Source organism: Atractosteus spatula, chromosome 2 (assembly GCF_055471065.1).
Source record: "Atractosteus spatula isolate fAtrSpa1 chromosome 2, fAtrSpa1.hap1, whole genome shotgun sequence".
Lineage (NCBI taxonomy): Eukaryota > Metazoa > Chordata > Actinopteri > Semionotiformes > Lepisosteidae > Atractosteus > Atractosteus spatula.
In genome coordinates, this window is record NC_142707.1 from 2,447,654 (window position 1) to 2,468,035 (window position 20,382).

The 20,382-nt window shown below is 52.4% G+C and overlaps 1 protein-coding gene across 2 annotated transcripts in view; it reads left to right on the forward strand.

Annotated features, from left to right (window-relative positions):
• The window catches only part of iqsec2a (IQ motif and Sec7 domain ArfGEF 2a), a 96,575-nt gene that overhangs the window by 66,184 nt on the left and 10,009 nt on the right, over window positions 1–20,382 (forward strand). Inside the window, exons 1-12 of one of the 2 annotated variants that reach the window (XM_088909651.1) lie at window positions 404–515; window positions 10,926–11,175; window positions 11,288–11,647; window positions 12,983–14,055; window positions 14,370–14,531; window positions 14,774–14,896; window positions 15,457–15,623; window positions 15,770–15,909; window positions 16,283–16,408; window positions 17,932–18,031; window positions 18,764–18,925; window positions 19,597–19,785. In XM_088909651.1, the coding sequence (XP_088765777.1) occupies window positions 451–515; window positions 10,926–11,175; window positions 11,288–11,647; window positions 12,983–14,055; window positions 14,370–14,531; window positions 14,774–14,896; window positions 15,457–15,623; window positions 15,770–15,909; window positions 16,283–16,408; window positions 17,932–18,031; window positions 18,764–18,925; window positions 19,597–19,785 (2,917 nt within the window). In that variant the 5' untranslated portion in view covers window positions 404–450. Of the gene's footprint in view, window positions 1–403; window positions 516–10,925; window positions 11,176–11,287; window positions 11,648–12,982; window positions 14,056–14,369; window positions 14,532–14,773; window positions 14,897–15,456; window positions 15,624–15,769; window positions 15,910–16,282; window positions 16,409–17,931; window positions 18,032–18,763; window positions 18,926–19,596; window positions 19,786–20,382 lie in introns of those variants that run through there. The other variant, XM_088909650.1, reaches the window with a different exon arrangement.

The window sequence follows — 20,382 nt, forward strand, 5'->3', positions numbered from 1 at the left end:
CCGAGACCAGAATCCAAGCAGAGAACATCAGGAGCGCTCCCAGCGTTCCCAGAAGTCCGCGTCCGAGCCCGTGCGGCCGGCGAGCGGGCGGGCGGGCGCGCGCGGGCGTCGAGTCGCGGCTCGCGCGCGGCGCGGCGCGCAAGGGGTTAAGCCGAGTGGGCTCGCGACTGTGTGTTGTGTTGCCGTGACTGCTGTGTCACACGGGCTCGAGCAGCCCGGAGACTGGGGGGGGGGGGGAAATCAAACCGCCGCGCTGGTGTGGATCCGCGAGACCGGGAGAGCGCGAGGAGGAGGAGGAGACGGGCTCTCCGCCGTTCCGTCGTCACGGAGAGAGTCAAGATACACGGATTGTTGTTATTATTATTATTATTATTATTACAAGGAAATAAAAAACAGACACTCACTGAAATAATCATCTACTGAAACAAGCAGCCAAAACAGGGAGGCAGAATGTGGTGTATTAACTGCGCGTCTGACAAGACTCCGGCTATCCTCCATAACAAGCTGGTATACTGGTAAGACAGTGTTTTCTTTTTTTTGTTGTTGTTGTTGTTGTAAGGTAGAGTAACTGCTTTATTCCCTAAACCTACACGTCCCCCTCCGCTCCTCTCTCCCTCTTCTCCACCTTTCTCTTCTGCCACGTCTGTCCTTTCCCTCTCCGTGTTTTCTGGCGACGGTTTTCTCCCAAAGTCTGCGGCTGAAACTTGTGGACCAACTGGAGGGTTTGGTCTGGTCGTCTTGCGCTGCCAAGAGGAGCCCCCGTTTGTACTTATCTCACCCCCCGCCTCCCCAAGCGTGGTCTTTTTAAACCCTGACCACTTCACCACAGCGCAGGGGAGGAGTGTGTCGCGATGTTAACGACAAGCGCCCTTTCGGTACAAGTAGAAGCTTTTCTGGCGCTCCTGCGCTTCAGAAGACGGTAGAATAAGGACTGGGGGGGCGGGAGGGATAACACGACATCCCACATAAAAAACGCGCGCACACACGCCGCGAACACGCAGGAACTGCGCTGGTGTCACTTCGTGTTAGGCTGAGGGAGGACGCCTACGGTACTGGCGCAGAAAACACGCGGGGAGGCTCTGCATACAGTACGTACAGTACAGCAGCAGTGTGGTCAGCGGTGCCCGCTCGCCTCGCCTGGCTGACCGGCGACTTCTGGGCGCAGGCTGGCGCTTCTGCGCGTCGGTGTCCGTCAGGCTCGGTTTCTGACCACGATTAGCCGAGGTGGTAGTACAGTAGTAGTAGTAGTAGTAGTAGTAGTAGTAGCAGCAGCAGCCGTTGTAAGTCGTGCAGGTTGTGTGTATCTTGCCTGCCTGTAATCAAAGGCACCTGCTGGCCTTGTGGTGTCATTCAGCGCCCCCCCCCCCCCCCCCCGGGGACCTCATGACTCTCCCTCAGCGGCTTTTCCGAAATGGAACCTTTTTCCCAGTCTTCCGAGACTCCTCCGTGCTTCCAGCCCTGCTGACTAACCCTCTCCGCTTCCCTGAGCTGCGAAGCCAGGGGTGACCCTACCGCCTGTGATTGGACCTGGCTGAGCTGCGTAGGAGCACGACTCTTGAATTCCAGGAGGAGCTGCTTATGAGTGACCGTGTTAACTTCACAGTCTGCCTTTTGGCAGCGTCTCTAGAAGCTGTTCCCTCTGAAGAGCCGATAATGATATATAATTACATGCCATTCGGATTGTTAGCTTGTGTGACATCCCAGTTTTGCACATGTGTATGTACAGATGCTCCCATGCACCTCTGCGTGGCAGGAGGAAACGTAGTGGAGCCCGCTGGTGAATCTGGGTGCCGCTGGGAAGCGGACTTGCATCCGAGTTCTTCAAGGTTGTTGTCAGTGTAAAAAAAAAAAACCATAAGGAATCAGACTGAGTGGGCTGCTCGGTGCGATTGCTTTGTTACGGTGCGCAAGTGTGGGAGAGAGAGACTTCTAGTTCTCCTCAAACCTGCGGTGGCTGAAGAGCCCAAGACTGTGACATCAGAGACATCTGGGCTCCGCTAATTAACTCCGCTAATTCAGTCTGGTACCTGAGGAGGCTGTGCCAGAAGACAAGACTGCCTGAATTTTAAGGACTGTAGGTGGCCGCCCCCTTGCGGGGACAAAGACTTTGTTCTGTGCCCTTTTACTCCGTGTGCGTCTGCGTACCTGCATTATTCATCAAGAGCCCCGTCACTGCCGCAGAGGTTCACGGAGTTCGAATTGCTCCTGGACGAGACTCGCCGGTTTCCAAAGGCCTGTGTCAAACGTTGCGGGGAAGTAAGTGAAGCTTGAAGCAAGGAAGGATAAGACAAGGACAAAGTGTAATTCTTGTTTTCCTCTTGTTATGACCGGAGTCCATCTTTTTAGGAATTAGTCTGAGTTCGTGGAAGTGGGCTGTGGTGGGCTGGCGTCCCATCCAGGGTTACCCGGCCTGGTGCCTGTTGCTCGCCGGGACAGGCTCGGTACTGTACTGGATAAAGCGGACAGGAAGTGGATGGATAGATAGAAGAAGTGGGACAGGTTTTGCACTGGAGGAAAACAGCCTGGAAAATCTCCTCATAATTGCCATTTCCTGAGCCCACAGCCTAATTTGTTGTGCAGCTTTGGCAGGAGTGATATAATAGTTGGGGGGGGGGGGTGAGAGCAATTAAAAGAAATGACAGATGGAAGATGAAAAAAGCTGCCTGGACGGTGTCTTGCGTCCGTTTCCTTTTTCAGAAGCACGAGTGGAAGAACGGCTTATTGGGTCCACCTGTGGCTTTTCCCCTGAAAGAGTCGCAGAGTGGGGTTCGGGTCGAACCTCAGCGGCTTTTGGTTCCGGACCGCGGCGACCGAAAGCAAACGGAAAGTGGCACCGCGGGGGGTTCCCCTCGCCCGCGAGCCCCGAACGCGGGCGCTCGTGGTCGAGCACGCCCTCGTGTTGGCGCCGTTCCCGAGGACGCCCTGCGGCCCGCCGATCCGTCTCGTTGCGGGCGGGGAGGCCTCGGGGGCTGTGATCAGGGAGCGGTGGCGGGGCTGGGAGGGGGGGCCCGAGGGACAGGCCCTGCCGGAATGCGTGCTGGTCGTGTCAACGGCCCCGACAGGCCAGGGGCTGTCGCCGCCTTTAAACCTTTCTCGCAGCTCTGCCTGTAGTCAGGAAAGCCAAGTGACTGGCTATTGCCCTCGAACCGTCGATCTCTCTTCAGGGGCAAATCGCAGGTGAGACACTGCTGTTGTACCCTTGAGCAAGGCGCTATCTCAGTACCACAGGTGCAGCAGTACCCAAACTGTTCTAGGGCTCTAAATGAGTGTCAGTGAGAGTAAACTCGGAATGAAGTGTCAGCCAAATACATGAGTAGTAATGAGACCTGGGTTTTCGACCTTATGAGCACAAGAAGGCTCGTGAAACACACCGAGCCACTGGACCTCTGGGTCGTCTTTTATTCCTGCTTATAAGCACTGAAGTTACAGTATTCCCTGTATCGGTTTAGATCGGTTTGAGGTCTAAAAAATTAAAATTGCAGCAAGCTGAGCAGTGCCACCCAAATCAGGATGCTAATCTAATTGTAAATGATTTTCATTTCGACAACATTTGATGTGTTTTTTTTTTCTTCCAATTTAAATATCATACAATAAGGCCTATTCTGTTGTAACAGCCAGGCTGTGTGCACAGCTGTCCATGGACGCTTCCCGTCAGGCCAGTGTTTCACATCAATATTCTTCCCCCAGACGCTTCCCGTCAGGCCAGTGTTTCACATCAATATTCTTCCCCCAGACGCTTCCCGTCAGTCCACCGTGAGGAGTCTGTTTCCAGGCTGTTTGTACCAGAGCAGGACTGAGAGCAGCCCTGGCAGGAGCACGTTTCAATTGATACAGAACAGGCGCCTGGGGCACTCATTAACCAGCGAACCCAGTCAGCCATCCCTCAGAGCCCTGGGGTCTGAACGGGCCACATCTGAACGGGAGAAAACTAGCCATGCGTGCCACTGCATCTCTCAGAATGAATACGGCAGCAACGTCTGAAACACAGCAGGACGTCCCTGAATTTCTGAATTACGATTTAACCCTTGTACTTGGAGAGCCTGTCTGATGGCCTTGCAGCTCAGAGTTGAGTAAAAGAGTCTCTTGAAATACGAGCTTGTCTTGCCAAATTGGTAGAGGACACTGCGAACTCAAACTAGTTAAGGAATCCCAGATTCTCCCATCTGGCCCTGACTAACATAGCACCAGCAGTGCTAGAGTGCGGTTTCTTAACTTTTTTACACACTGTACAGAGCCTGAATTCCTTTCTCCCTCATTGTCTGGTGTCACTGTTTTCAGTACTGATTTACACAGGAAACAGTTGTTGTAAACAGCAGCCAGGAGTAATTTATGTTTCCAAAAACACAAAATGCTGGATTTCCTCCACAGATTCTGTGCCAAAAACCCCCCTTGTGCTTTTTTCACTCTTGTAGTTGTTTCTTTTATATTTTCAACTCTGAGCAAATTTAGAACTGTCCTTTTTCCGAAGGAGCCCCTGGGAGGTTGCCTTGGCTGTGGCGCGGTAGCATCTGGCCCCCAGTCTCACTCTGCCGACCTGGAGCCAGGCCCCTGCCTGTCAGGGGGGTCCCGATTGGGTCCCCTTGTTTGTGGGAGGGAATGAAAGTGCCATGACTTGCAGAAAGGAACAGAAAGCTCTGTCCAGCTCCATCACAAACCCCTATGAGCCTGTTTCTCCGGCGCTCCAGTATTCCTGAAGAGGCCTTCGCTGACAGAGGAATGGGCTTTCCCAAGGTGATGATCTGGGTCCTGGGCTTCCCGATTCCTCCTGGCCAGGGTGGCGAAGGAGCAGTGTCCGCCAGGAACGGTCACGGAGAGACACGCAGACACACTGGCAGCACGCGTGGTTTTCATGGCAGTGCAAAAGGAGAATACAGCAGGACTGCAAGAGGCAGTCCTCAGTCAGTATGGCTGGAGTGACACGTTCTATAGAAAGCATGACTTTGTTTTTAAAGTATTGCCACCGGTGTGCCTTGCAGTTCCAACATAAAAAGGCAGTGATCACTGTAACCTCTGTATGTCTCGGTTCAAGTTCAGTGCAAAATGGAGTCCTTTAATCCTTAGGGGGAGTTCAATGTGTGACCCCTCGCTTACAGAAAGCTGCGGGGCGCAGAAACGCGGTCACAGACAGTTGCAGAAGAGGATCCTAGGTTTCATTTTAATTACATCTATGAAAAATCAGACAGTAAAAGTCAAGTACAGCGCCAGCTGACCTCAGTTCTCCGCACCAATTCTATTATAAATGCCCCTTTTGTTTTTCCTAATTGACTTGTCTGTTCGCGAGTGCTAAAATGAGATTGCGGTGCGCTGCCAACTTATCTCGGGAGAGTAATTTCTCTTAAAAGGCAGCTGGAGACACGCAGCGAAGTGAAGGCGCTCTGATTAAAGAGGGCTGTCGGCAGCGTTTTAAATCCATGGCTCTGACGCCTGCTCTGTGGGACAAAGCCTGGGAGATAAAAAGAAAAATGGGATCCTGCTTTCGAATGTTTTTTCGGGGGACAGTTTACGTCTCGGGGTTCTGGTTCTGGGGTTCTGGGGTTCTGCGCGGGGCTGACCACTCACCAGAATCTTGTCTGAACCCCTTGTCATTCTACAGTGTCACAAAACCAGCTAGTGGCTGCTGGTGAGGCATTAACTTTTAATAGTTTCTCCATCTTTCCATGTGGGATCCCTGCCTCTCTTATGTAACTGTGGTTGAAATGCTGAGATCATTCAGCCTTAAAGGGAACAGTTGTTAGCAGTCACGATACAGAAATGCTTTGGAAAAGCATTTTTTCCGGTGTCTTATTACTTAAATTTAAGGACGTAAAATGTAATACATTATGCATAGGTATGAAGCAAGCTGTTCCTACAGGAGTAATAGCTTAGAGGGGATTAGTAAGGCTTTGAGCTTCCAGCATGAGGTCCCAGAATCTGAGCTGGGCCTAATGTCTGCCTCTTCAGTGTATTACAATGTGTTACATTTTATGTTCTAACACTGGTCCCGAAGAGCCACGGGACCTTCTGATATTCATCTGAACCAGCTTCCAATTGGCTTTTGTAGTCAAATTCCGTAGTGACTGTCTCTAGAAGACACCTATAGTATAAACCAAAATGACTGGGGCTCTCGTAACCGGGGCTTAGAGAAGTTGCTAGAACGGACTAGCGTGCCCGGTAGAGGTCTCTTTACCTGCAGACTCCACTTTCAGGAAGCTTATTGTGATGTACCCGAGTAAATGTATGATAATCTGAGACAGATCACAGTGAAAACATGGGAAACGTGTTAAAATACAATAATCCTGTCTTCCAATGTCCCTGTATTGGGAGACTGTTGTAAGGCAAAGTAAACGGTATATGGATGAGGAAAGAAATGTTTTAGTAAACTATAGTATTGTTGTGTGCTCCTTGGGAGAGGCCTGACTGTGTCACATGCGAGCCCTGCTCTGCCCTTCCATGGGTGACTATACCAAGCACTCTTGACTTCCCCTGTAGTGTTTGTGTCTGTTTTGTACAAGAATAACCAGCTCAGGAGGTTTGAAGATTGCAGCGGTCAGAACGAGTCTGTCCTGAGGTCAGACCAGCACGCTCTGTGTACGTCAGACAGTCAGAGTGGGTCAGAGTGTGTCGGGACTGAGTTGCGTGGGGCTGTGTGTGTGTGTGTGTGTGTGTGTGTGTGTGTGCGAACAGTATACAGTACATATACTGTATCACTGCCTCCCCCTGGTGTGACCTGACTAATCAGCTGCTGCCCGTCCTTCCTCCTGGCCTCTTAGTGCTGCTGTCAGATTCAGTCTGGACCAGTTATCAGAACAGGCAGTTCACGCACAGATAAACAATCAATGAGCTCCCCCTGGGCCACACAGCCAGACTACGGCTGCTTTGTAAAAGAAAAAAACGTTGTTGTTGTTGTTGTTTTTCCAGTTAAACGTGCAAATGGTTTGGACTTTCGGCTGGGCCTTTCTTGGAAGTGGAAAGCACGATTTGCACTGGAGCATATAGTTTCAGAAGCTGTTCTGCGCTCTTCTGTGCAAACAGGGAGCTTCAAGATGGCTCAGAGCTAATACACAGCAACTGTTCAGATTGGCACGGTAGCATTCTGTAGCTCCCAGAATGTAAAACTCGGGTGTTACATTGACGCTACTGAAGCACTTTGTTCACCTTGGCTGTGGGGGAGCCGTTTCTCAGCTCAAGCGCGGTTAAAGCGCTTTTACATGATCTTAAACTTTTTTTCCAAGTAAACACTGAAGGTCAGTGATGCTTTCTGCCTCCCGTTTGTGACGTCGTAGTCAACGTGTTTTACAGCAGGAGTGAGAGGGAAGATCTAGGTGCAAGAAGCCGAACTGGCAGTCGAGCAATATGTGTGAGATTTGCTTTTTTTGGCACGGTTGACCTTTTCAAGTTGCACGTGAAAAGTCTGGTTATTCTGTGCAGTAAATAAAATTCAGAATGATGAACCTTGTCATGAGTGAGTGTCCGCTTGTCTTGTTAGGGTCCTGTTGCTCTGGTGTGGCTCTTTTCCACTTGTGTTAATTAAACAGGATTTTCTCTGGGACTCGGATAACAAGGCTGTGTGTGTCCAGACTTTTACTGATATTTAATTAACACTCGTTCAATTAATCACACTAAATTATCAAGCGTGTTGCATCCTGCAGCACTTGTTTGAAAGCTGCTGGGTGAAATATCAAAGACGCGTGACCCAGATCTGCAGAAATCAAGCCTGCCTGGGCTTGGCCTTCATGTCCTGTGTAGAGCACTGTGTTCGGTAACGGCGCACAGTTCAGATACTGAAAATAACGGCCTGACAGGTTTGTGTGGCTGCCACTGACATGGCTGCCAGTGCTTTGTTCTGGGCCTAAGTACAGGACTTGTACGCGGGCCTGGAGCCTGTGTAGGGCTTCTATACATGTGCCTGTGTTAACTTAAGTGCTTGGGCAAACTGCTTTCTCATACAAGCTTTGGAGCCTCAGCGTGTGAGTCCTGTGTTGTGCACAGATCATCTGCAGATATTGAACATTCGGTATCTGGCTTGTGGGGATGCAAAACCCTTTCTGACATGGATGGACAGGCTTATCTGAGGATCGGGGATTACCGCTAAATAAATCCTGAATAGTAAACGTTTTTTTTTTCCTGTATCCTTTTGAAAACAATACAAAAATGTATAATGTGTGAAGGGGTTTGTAAGAAGACCGGGGGTAAGGATGTTCTCCAGCTATAGAAGTGTGTCTGTCTTTCATGCTCATCTTTTTTGAGCTGGCGTGTCTGCGTTTCTGTTACCGCGAGCATTCGTGCCATCATTGCCGTCTGCTGTAGCTGCGCTTCACTCTGCTGTATTATCTACACCCCAAGCGTCTGTGTCTCCCTTCCCTTTTCGTCTTCTCCCTGTCACATTCCTTTCCCCTCCCTGCCTCCCTCGCTTCAGCTGAGCCCGAACTCAGGAAATTGCAGCTGCACGGTGATGAGAGCTTTAGGAAGAGAGACGAGAGGCAGGAGAGGGAGTGAGGGCGAGAGGGGAGAGACTGGGACTGGGGAGATTTGACAGAGAGGCAGTCTGACTGCTTTGAAAAAGTTTCTGTCACTTTTTTCTTGACTGATCTTTCTTGCTGTCTTTTTTTTTGTGGTGGGAATTAATTTGCCACTCTGCCTAGCTGGAGTTCTGCAAGAAACGTCAAAGCCTGCACCCTCTTCTCTCACTCCTACGTGCTGCAGGTTCTCTCCTCCTCTTCCTTCCCTGAAAGCAGACAGCTATGCCTGAGCTGTGCTCTCTTTGTGCCACAACTTCCAGCCGTAACAGAAAATATCCAGATCGGTCTCTTTGAAGAGCCAAATAATAAATAAAACCAGTTTAAAGTTCATTCTCAAACTGCTGACCACACTGCTCATAGACCTCCAGTGGGGATCGTCATAGCAAGGCCAGGATATTAGAGCCCTGAGTAATGTTCCTTAATAACTGTGAGACGTGATGGCAGATGGACTGAGTGGGGCTGTGCTGCAGGTGGAGGGGGTCGTTGGACATGTAGCCCCTCAGTTCAGTGACTAGGAAGCTTGCAGGGGAGATGTATTTGGTGTCGCACACAGCACATGTCCACAGGAGAGAATGAAGGTCCCTGAGGTGTAGCGTTGATAAATATCAATATATGTTTTTAAAATGTTTTTCATTTAAATACCGCTTATTTCATTTTCCCTCGTATTGCAGGATATGTAGCTTTTGGAAAATTTCGGTTTCCTTAGAAAATATTTGTTGTTGTAGTGCTTGAGGTTAGTGGAAAGTCCGTAGGGATAGTGCAGAATCTCCCAGAGAGATTAATACAGGTGAAATGTGTTGTTGCCAGGCTGGCATTACTCATCGTTATCTCTGAAAGTGACAGGGAGAGGGACACAAGTAGACTGCTGCATCTCCATACGGTATCCCTTCCCTGCGCCACTTGTGGCACGGGCCTTGAGCCCGAAGCAGCCCTGAAGCAGGCAGGGAGGGGCTGAGAGCGAGGAAGGGAGGGAGGGGACAGAGGGGCTCGAGGGAGGAAGAGAGAGGGGGGGAGAGCAGTGTGCAGGAGTGCCTGTTGTTGCTCTTTCATTTCGTTTTGGTTTAAATTATTGAGGGAAAGGGGGAAAGAAAGAGAGAGCCTGGGCGAGATGGACACGTTGGTAATTTCTCTGGCTGCGGCTGCTGCTGTTTCCTCGAGGGGAATGAAGAGGCTGAGAGAGAAAACAGAGAGTGCAGGGAGGATTAAGTAAACGAGAGTGACAAAAAGGCGTCGTACCCAGGAGGGGCAGATTCTGTCACTGTCTGTTGTCGCTGTGTGGGGTGATCTGTTTTGTTTTTCTGGGAGAGACTTAGTGGAGCGGTTGCCACTGAATTTGTTTGTAGTTACCAGCTCCCCGCTGTGAATAGATGTGTTCTGCCTCCTCACAGGGAGCAGGGAGAGAGAGCGGACGGCTGTGTTGTTTCTGAGTGCTGGCGTGTGTGTTTTTCCTGTGCCACTGCCGCTGTCGGGGCTGCGGTCCCAAACTCCGGACTTGGCTTCTGAGAGGCTTCCCCTGGCCATCCCAGGGACATGTGACCTGAGCACACAGACAGGCAGCAGGGCCGGGCAGGGCCGGGCAGGGCCGGGCAGGGCCAGGCAGGGCCAGGCAGGGCCGGGCAGGGCAGGGCAGGTGTGTGTGTGTCAGTATGTCTGTGGCAGACAGTGTGTGACGGGCTGTTCTTCCGACTCTGCGCTGTACCCTGCCTCGCCATGTGGACGTCTAGGAGATGCAGACTACCTCGGAGGGCACGACTGTACATGTGAGTGAGAGACCAACAGGAAAGGGCAGAGGGAGGGAGAGGGGGAGGTGATACTCAGAGGGAATGGGTTTTAAAAAGTCTGTCTCTCTGAGCTAACTGTGTGCGTACCGGAAGTGATTTACAGGAATATGGTAAATACAAACTGAGGAAGCACAAAGCTGTTCACGGATTATGTAAAGTCCATGAGGTTTGGACCTTTTTGCAATGCTGAAAATTAACCTCCAAAAACAGACGCTCTGCAAGAAGCTCGATTGGTTGCCTGGCTTCTATCTGATTTTCCTTGACTGCTTTCATCTTTTTTTGTCAATCTGACCAAAAGGCTTGTAACAGCGCTACAGGCCTTTTTCCAGGAGGTGCTTTCCAGCTGACTGACGCCCTGGGAGCTGCAGCGAACTGTTGCTCTTGAGGCTCACTGTTCACGGTGTTTATTTTTGACTGATGATTCACTGGCCTCTGGATCTGTTAAAGAAAGCCTGTCGGGCTCTCGGCTGTCCTCTCTCAGATTGCTGTAGCCGAACCAGCTCGTGGCTCAATTCTGACCAAAAATGTGTTGTTATCCAGCTTAAATGAAATGGTATTCATGTGTGTTTTGGTCTTTTACCTCGTGGTGTGTTAAATAGATGACTCTTCCCCCCCCTCCTTATCCCCTCTCTCCCTGTGACTGCAGCGTGGAGGGGGAGCCCCAGAGTGCAGAGCCGGGCAGTTTCTCCGACAGCCCGTGCAGCCAGGGCCCGTACCGCGGCGAGCGCTACGACAGCGGCCCCCCGGCAGCCCCCAGCCCCAGCCTGACCTGGGCCCAGCGCACCCGGCACCAGCCCGCCAGCCTGGCCCTGCGGAAGCAGGAGGAGGAGGAGAACAAGCGTTGCAAGGCCCTGTCCGACAGCTATGAGCTCTCCACCGACCTGCAGGACAAGAAGGTGACGTGGCCGCTCCCCCCCGCGCGGCACGGGCCGCCAGCCCCACGCCCGGCCCGGCCCGGCCCGGCCCGCGGCCTGAGTGTGTTCACCCGCCCTCTCTCCCTCGCCGCAGGTGGAGATGCTGGAGAGGAAGTACGGCGGGTACTTCCTGAGCCGGCGGGCGGCGCGCACCATCCAGACGGCGTTCCGGCAGTACCGCATGAACAAGAACTTCCAGCGCCTGCGCAGCTCGGCCTCCGAGAGCCGCATGTCCCGCCGCATCATCCTGTCCAACATGCGGCTGCAGTACTCGTTCGACGACCGCGAGCAGCAGCGGCAGGCGCAGGGCTACCACACCCACCCGCACGCGCACCCGCACCCCTTGGCCTCCTCCAACCCCGAGCTCGACAGCTGCAGCTCCCCCTGCGCACAGGGGGGCGCCGGCGAGTACCGCGGAGAGCCCACCGACCTGGAGGACTCCTTTTCCAAACAGGTGAGGAGAGGGAGGGAGGAGAAGAGCCGGGGGGGGAGGAGGGAGGGTGTGGACAGGGTGGACGGAGGGAGAGAGAGAAGGGAGGGGGTGGAGAAAAAGACAGGGAAGGAGAAGGGGGACGAAGGAAGTAAACAGATACAGGTGGTCCCCAAAATATGTTGGGGTTAGGGACCAGATATGTGCAACGTATAGCAAAACAATACCTGAAAGGGATTTTTTCCCCTTAAGAATAATGTCAATATGGAGGGTTCAGGACCTTAAGAGCAAAAGATTTACTCAGTGACTTATAGTTGGGGGTTTTCCCATAAGACATGATAGAATAGAGTCAGGTGAGGGACAATAAGTTAGATTGTGTGCTTCACTTGTAGGTAACAAAATATACTTAAGAGGGTCCCATTACAAGTCCAGGTTACGTGTCCTAAATAATGCAACTTAGGGGAGTTAATATTCATAAGGAATAAGGTGATCAGCTTGAGATGAGTTCCGAACAGTTCAGACATGGGTATGTACATTTAAAGTGCCTATAACCCATAAAAAAGCAATAGCAATAAATAGCTTTCCACCTCCTTTGGAAATTGTGGTCTCGTCAAAATCAGCCATTCTCTGCTTGGGGGCAGATTTTTTCCACACGTGGGTCGTGCAGTTCAAGGGATCGATCAGACCCTGATCCACTGGTTGGATCAGCGACGTACTGCTGGGGCCTAACGATCCACAGCCTGAGTCGAGGGTAACAGCACTGTCTACAAGCAGAAGAATGTCTGATGTTAGATTTTGCTCTTCACGGTATTTATTAATTTCTGGAACAAAATCGCCCATAGACCACCTACGTTGCCGGCTTTTAAAAATGATGTAATTGTGGGGATTTCCTATGGCCTTAGTTCCTTAGTTCATCAACGGCATAAGTGTGAAATAAATGGGACAACTTATTACAGGGATCGCTTGTTTACAGAGGGGGGAGACCTGGGGGATCCTCGACATTTCATTCGGAGTTTATTTAATTTAATTTAATTTACTGTATTTAAGTTACTTTCTGAGCGGGTAAATACGGTGCTACCTGTGTTAACGACTGCTGCAGTATCGCTAAAACAGGAATAAAAATCAAACGGGCTTCTCTACTCAACCGAAATCCCCCCTGGAGTGTTTCAAATGAAATTGCCTGCGTCGCTGTGGAAGCACTCGATGAAGAGGCATCAGGCATCAATGGGCCGGACCGGACTGGACCGGACCTCTTCCGGGACCCGTCTTGCTTTATCCTGGTCAGTCTTTCTGTTTTCACTGACCCCATCTCTCTCCTCCTCTCCCCCTCCCTCCCTCCCCCTCTCTCTCTCTCTCCAGGTGAAGTCTCTGGCCGACTCCATCGACGATGCCCTGACCTGCCGCCCGAGCCGCCCGGACTCCCACGAGGGCAGTGGGGACGGGGGCCTGGAGGGCGAGGATTTTGGGGAGTGCATGTGGGGAGGGGGAGGGGGCAGCACCCCCTCGTCCCGGAGAGGAGGGGCCGGCGGAGAGCGGGGCGCGGGGGGCGGGCCCCTGGCTATGCATGAGGACAGCACGGCCACCTCCTACAGCGATGTCACGCTCTACATGGACGACGGCCTGCCCTCCTCGCCCCTGTCCCTGGACCGAGCCCCCAGCAGCACCGACACAGAGTACTGGGGGATGGGGGGGGGCGTGGGGGGCCGCGAGGACAGCCGGGACACGGAGGGGGGCGGCAGCAACAACAGCCGGCGCAGCACCCCCTGCACGGAGTGCCGGGACTACCGCCTGCGGGGGGCGCACCTCCCCCTGCTCACCATCGAGCCCCCCAGCGACAGCTCCGTGGACATGAGCGACCGCTCCGACCGCGGCTCGCTCAGCCGCCAGCTCATCTACGAGCAGGAGCCCGGGGGGGCCGGAGGCGGGGGAGGGGGCGGCGGGGGCGGAGGGGGCTCCCCTCAGGGAACCCTCAAACACAACCCCAACAACAGTGGGGTGCGCCCGTCCGCGGCCCAGGGCCAGACTCGGACCCAGGGCCGCCCGCATCCCCACCCGCACCCCCACCACCACCCCCACCATCACCACCAGTACCCCGACCCGCCTTCTTCCGCGGGGCCCCAGCCCCCCACCCCCGTCGCCACAGCGCCGCCGGGAGGGGGCCTGGGGAACAGCATGTCAGCCCTGAACTCGGGATCGGGGGAGCCGTGCTGCTCCGACGGGGATAACGACTCCCTCAACAGCACCACCAACTCCAACGAGACCATCAACTGCAGCTCCGGCTCGTCGTCCCGGGACAGCCTGCGCGAGCCCATGCCCCCGCTGGGCAAGCAGACCTACCAGCGGGAGAGCCGGCACAGCTGGGACTCGCCCGCCTTCAACAACGACGTGGTGCAGAGGAGGCAGTACCGCATCGGGCTCAACCTCTTCAACAAGTCAGTGCGGGCCAGGCCGGGCTGGGGGGAGAGGCAGAGTGTGTGCGCTCAGAGCGGGGGCAGCTCCACGGGCAGCCTCCTCAAATGAGAGGCAGAGAGGAGTATGAATGGGTGTTTTGAAGGCAGTCGTTCTGTTTAGTTCCCTGGGTCTGAGGCTAGCGAGGGTGCGTGTCTGTGTACGTCCGGTTGTGTGCTCTCAGTGGAGTAGCAGCATACAGTAATACGGCAAGTTCGCAGGGTGTGTGTATTAACCCCACATCGCCTTTCTCTCCCCTCTTCTGTCTCGCTCTCTGTCTGCCTCCTGCCGCGCGCAGGAAGCCGGAGAAGGGGATCCAGTACCTCATCGAGAGGGGCTTTGTGTCGGACACCCCCGTGGGAATCGCCCGCTTCATCCTGGAGAGGAAGGGCTTGAGCCGGCAGATGATCGGGGAATTCCTGGGCAACAGGCAGAAACAGTTCAACAAGGATGTGCTGGAGTGAGTGACGAAGAGAGGGGGATATTGTGTTGTAATCTAAGCGTCTTCTGCACACTGTGAATGCAGAACACAAGTGCTCTGGCAATACCTGTGTAGCGTGTCTTGCTGGAGAAGCTGGTTTGAGCGAATGTGAGAGGGGAAACGGGGGATGGAAGGGAGGGAGAGTGAGAGAGGGATGGAGGACACTAACCGCATCATATTCCTGTGTTTCTCCATGCCACGCCCCTCTCCCCTGTGCTCAGATGTGTGGTAGATGAGATGGATTTCTCTGGGATGGACCTGGACGATGCCCTCAGGAAGTTCCAGGCTCAGATCCGAGTGCAGGGGGAGGCGCAGAAGGTGGAGCGGCTCATCGAGGCCTTCAGGTAGGTCAGCGCTGTTGTGCGTGTCTGTTTGTCTGTCTATATGTCTGTGTGTGTCTCTGTGTGTGTGTCATTGCGTGTCTGTTTGTCCATATGTCTGTGTGTGTCATTGCGTGTCTGTCTGTCTGTGTATGTTTGTGTGCTTAGTTTTCTCTTCTGTCTGTCTTGTCTCTGTGTTTTTCTCTGGTTCTGTACAGCTTTCTGCCAGTCTATCATTCGCCTTTCTATCATCTTCCTTCCTGTTTGCCTGTTTCTGATGTTTTGCCTCTATTTGTGTGTCTTTCTCCAGCTGTATAGTCTTGCCTCTGTCTTTCTTTTTCATTTTTCTCTGTCTGAATGTCTTTTCCCTAATTTTTTCTCTCAGAATGCTTGCTTCTATGATCTCCTTTCTACCACGGAGGAGCAGCACCAGCGTCAGTGCTGCTGTCTTTGACCCACTCTCTCCTAGTATAACGCCGCGTCTAGTGTGTTTTTCAGCTCTGCGCCTTTACCTGTTGCTGCCTGTCTCTCTGTCCCAGTCAGCCGTGCTGAGTCAAGCCCCAGTCTCTCCCCTCTCTCTGCAGCCAGCGGTACTGCGTGTGTAATCCGGCCTTGGTGCGGCAGTTCCAGAACCCAGACACCATCTTCATCCTGGCCTTCGCCATCATCCTCCTGAACACCGACATGTACAGCCCGAACGTCAAGGCGGAGCGCAAGATGAAGCTAGAAGACTTCATCAAGAACCTCAGGGGTCAGTTCGCATTGTAATCAGAACCCTTCCCCCCTGACCAGCTCACTCTCTTTCTCAGATTTTAGACTGATCCAATCCTCTGTCTCACTCTCTCTTCCTCTGTGACCTCCACTCTTCAACCTCCGTCTGTTTCTCTCTCTCTCCAGGTGTTGACAATGGCCAGGATATTCCCCGGGATATGTTAGTGGGAATCTACCAACGAATCCAGAAGTGGGAGCTGCGTACCAATGATGACCATGTGTCCCAGGTCCAGGCTGTGGAGAGAGTCATTGTGGGCAAGAAACCTGTGAGTCTCCACTGCAGCAAACACTGTCATATACTGCACTATGTTATACTCACTCTCTGCTGTAGTACACTCACTGTCATACACTATACTCTGTTATACTCACTCTCTGCTGTAGTACACTCACTGTCATACACTATACTCTGTTATACTCACTCTCTGTTGTAATACACTCACTGTCATACACTATACTCTGTTATACTCACTCTCTGCTGTAGTACACTCACTGTCATACACTATACTCTGTTATACTCACTCTCTCTAGTGTGTCAGTGACTGAGGCGAGGTGCGTCTCTCGTGTGGTGTGGGTATTACTGTGACAGTGACTGAGGCGAGGTGTGGGCATTAATGAGTTTCTGCCCGTGTGTGAGTCCAGGTGCTGTCCCTGCCCCACCGCCGGCTGGTGTGCTGCTGTCAGCTGTATGAGGTCCCCGATCCCAACAGGCCCCAGCGGAGTGGCGTTCACCAGAGAGAGGTTTTCCTCTTCAATGACCTGCTCGTGGTGAGAATCACTGTACCATTTACCTCACTGCACACTCTCCTCCTAGGTACTCCTGGGTGAGCTGTGAGAGCTGCACACTCTCCCTGGCTGAGCTGTGAGTGCTGCGCACTCTCCCTGGGTGAGCTGTGAGTACTGCACACTCTCCCTGGGTGAGCTGTGAGTGCTGCACACTCTCCCTGGGTGAGCTGTGAGTGCTGCACACTCTCCCTGGGTGAGCTGTGAGTGCTGCGCACTCTCCCTGGGTGAGCTGTGAGTGCTGCACACTCTCCCTGGCTGAGCTGTGAGTGCTGCACACTCTCCCTGGGTGAGCTGTGAGTGCTGCACACTCTCCCTGGGTGAGCTGTGAGTGCTGCACACTCTCCCTGGCTGGGCTGTGAGTGCTGCACACTCTCCCTGGGTGAGCTGTGAGTACTGCACACTCTCCCTGGGTGAGCTGTGAGAGCTGAACACTCTCCCTGGGTGAGCTGTGAGTACTGCACACTCTCCCTGGGTGAGCTGTGAGTGCTGCACACTCTCCCTGGCTGAGCTGTGAGTGCTGCACACTCTCCCTGGCTGAGCTGTGAGTGCTGCACACTCTCCCTGGGTGAGCTGTGAGTGCTGCACACTCTCCCTGGCTGGGCTGTGAGTGCTGCACACTCTCCCTGGGTGAGCTGTGAGTACTGCACACTCTCCCTGGGTGAGCTGTGAGAGCTGAACAGTCTCCCTGGGTGAGCTGTGAGTACTGCACACTCTCCCTGGGTGAGCTGTGAGAGCTGAACACTCTCCCTGGGTGAGCTGTAAGAGCTGCACACTCTCCCTGGGTGAGCTGTGTGTGACATTTTTAGGGCCTATGAAGGAGGGAAACACTAGTGACTAACAAAAAACGAGCTGAAACAACATGCTTGTGATCGACTCTAGGAGCTCCAGATCAATAATCATACGCCCTCTAGCGGCTGCTCTGGAAACTAGAAGTATCGAAGTGATGGTCGCTCGACTCGCTCCATCAATCACGGGGTTCAGCATTAGAATAGTGGGGCGCCCACACTGGTCTCTTTAGCGGCTGCACCTCCCCTTAACTATGCACCCGCAAGGCAGGCTGGGGGCAGCAGCCATGGGGCTGGACCTGAGGTCAGCCTGTAGACCAGAGATTGAACTGGCAGTGTAAATAGCTAGAGAGTTTATGAGCAGCCATTGTAAATAGTTGTCAGTGTTTAATCCTCCCTAATCCTTACCCTGTGTGTGTGTAACCCCTTCAAGGAGTTTCAGTCTCTGTCTGTCAAAGTCTGGGCAGAGGTAAATAAACCTGTTGTTGCTGGCACATCAGGGGAGTGCGAGCTTCATTCTGTGCATATTCCCTGGTCAGCATCTTGTCGATCGATGTAATTCAATTGGCGTTGACCCCTCTTTTTGCACACTTCGGAGTGAAAGTGCCTAGGGCCCATGAACACCAAAATCTGGCCCTGATGTACAGTGCCTCCTTCGACTTCATTTCCCCCTGGCCCATTGTCTCACTAGACACTGTCTCCTTCTCTCCTGTTGTCCAGGTGACTAAGATCTTTCAGAAGAAGAAGACCTCAGTGACATACAGCTTCAGGCAGTCATTTCCTCTAGTGGAGATGCAGGTGCACCTGTTCCAGAACTCCTGTAAGAGACAACACAACTTTGATTTCTCTCACCTGTAGATAAATCTATCGTGTTAATGTTTTGATCATTTCCTACACACCTGAGCACTGCCACAGGTGCCTTTGTATGCTTGGGATAAGATAGAAGAGGAAGGAAAGACAGAATGGAACAGAAGTACCTTAAAGTCACACAGTTTTTCTGCATGTATGCATATTGGTCTGGGTGCATAACACTTCTCAAGACCTTCTGCAGCAAGACTACAAGCCGATTTTTATCGGAGTCCATCTTATAATGAGGATGTGCAAGATTGTGTAAAGATTTGTAATCTAGCCAGTTGTACTTGAAAGGAAATTAGGCAGAAGCTCATGGGCGTCTGGGTGCTGAAACCAAGCCTGATCTAATAGCTTGAAATTTTGCACCTCTGAAAGTTCTGCTGCACAGCTGCATCAGAATTTCTCTATGTGTTAGTATTAAAGACTGAGCAAAAGATGGCGTTCAGTAAAATGAAGTTTTTACCCCTGTTTGGTCAGGCAATATCTTCTGCGGTATCTAAATCAAAGCGATTGCAGTTCTGTGGGAGTTGGAGCATATTTAGTTTGTAGGTCTTTCACACCAAAGTCAGATCGTGGAGAAATGAAAGTTAGGAAGTACAGTACAGGACGCCTGCTCTGTGTTTTTGTTTAAACGTTGGCTAACGAGCCCCCTGTGTGTGTGCGTGCCTGTGCGGTACGGCGTGCTTTCCCGTGTCCTCAGACTACCCCCACGGTATCCGGCTGACCTCAGCGATCCCAGGCGGGGAGAGGAAGGTGCTTATTGTCTTCAACGCCCCCAGCCAGCAGGACCGCACGCGCTTCTCCAGCGACCTGCGGGAGAGCATCGCCGAGGTGCAGGAGATGGAGAAATACCGAGTGGAGTGTGAGTCTCTCTGCGGTTAGGAACTGGAAACTCGGGACTCAGTGCTGGTAGTGATACAGGGGGCTTGCAGTGCTGGTCATATGGCTCAGATTATTCTGTGTTTGTATTAGTTCTTGATTGTACTCAGTCAGTGTTTGAAATTTCACTGTCCACAGCCTGCACAGTTACACTGCCAGTCTCGCTCAAGACATGCACACTTTCCCCTCGAAATTGTTTTTAATTTACTCTACAGGTAAATGTCTTTTTACCTTAAACTACTGGTTCAATGAATTGAGATAAGTGAGACTCTTGTGCGTTTGTATTGTGGGTTAGCAGGAAATCGTGCTCTCACATTGTGGTTTAAGGACAGCAGAGAGAGAGAGAGAGAAAGGAGTTTATTTGCCATATGTGCACGTACTGTACACTGGGATTTTTATTTGTGCCGTTCTCTCGGGACGTGCAAAGTACAAGAGACAAAACCACACAATGTGCACTGTATATTACAAAACACTAAATAATGACAGTCATAGTCACAGGCCGGTGTAATAGCTCTGGAGTGTGTGTGCACAACACTCAGGACTCTCAGGCTCCTCTTTATCTCTCTTGTTAGAACACTGTCCCTCTTTTGTGTCCTCTGTTATTTAACGCATTTGGTCTCGGGGGGTGATGTTCTCCCTGCTCGCCCTTTGTAGCGGAACTGGAGAAGCAGAAGGGTGTGATGAGGCCCAGCCTGGTGAGCAGTGGTCCCGTGGGAGGGGGTGTGAAGAGCGAGGCTGTGAACGGCACCCTGGGAAGGCCCAGCCTGGATGACAGCTACACGGCCGGAGAGGGCCTAAAGCGCACCGCGCTCAGCTCTTCCCTGCGAGACCTCTCCGAGACAGGTGAGATGCGCTCGCACCAGCCCCCCCCCCCCCCCCACCGCCCTGACAGACAGGAGCCACGATTCAACATCTCTGCCTGCAGCAGAGAAGCAGGACTGTGCTCTGGCTCCACCTGGTGTGTGGTGGCAGTACTGCAGAGCACAGCAGTGAAAGAAGGGTGTATTTCTGACAACTAAAAATTAAACTGTGTGTTTTCATACAGAATCATTCTCATTTTACTGGTAGGCCTTTTGTTTTTTGGCGTGTTACAAAAACCTTTACAATCCTCATTTTTTAAAAACTCATGATCAGGGAGGTCCATTATGAAAATTCAGTAGTTGGCAGAAAAAGTTTGCAATTCACAGTAAACCGAAGCTGGGATGACAATACTTTATATTCTTCTGCGCGCCTGCTGTCTGCGGGTTCTCCCTGTGAGTGAGTGGGGTTTCAGGGAGTTCTCCGTTTTCTTCCTCAAATCCGAAGACATGCTACCTGGACTAACTGATGCCTCTAAATTGTCCACTGTGTGTGTTTGTGGGTGCCCCGTAATGGACTGAAATCCCAGTCTGGGCGTATCCGGCCTTGTGCCCACGCTCTGCCGAGTTAAGCTCTGGTGTA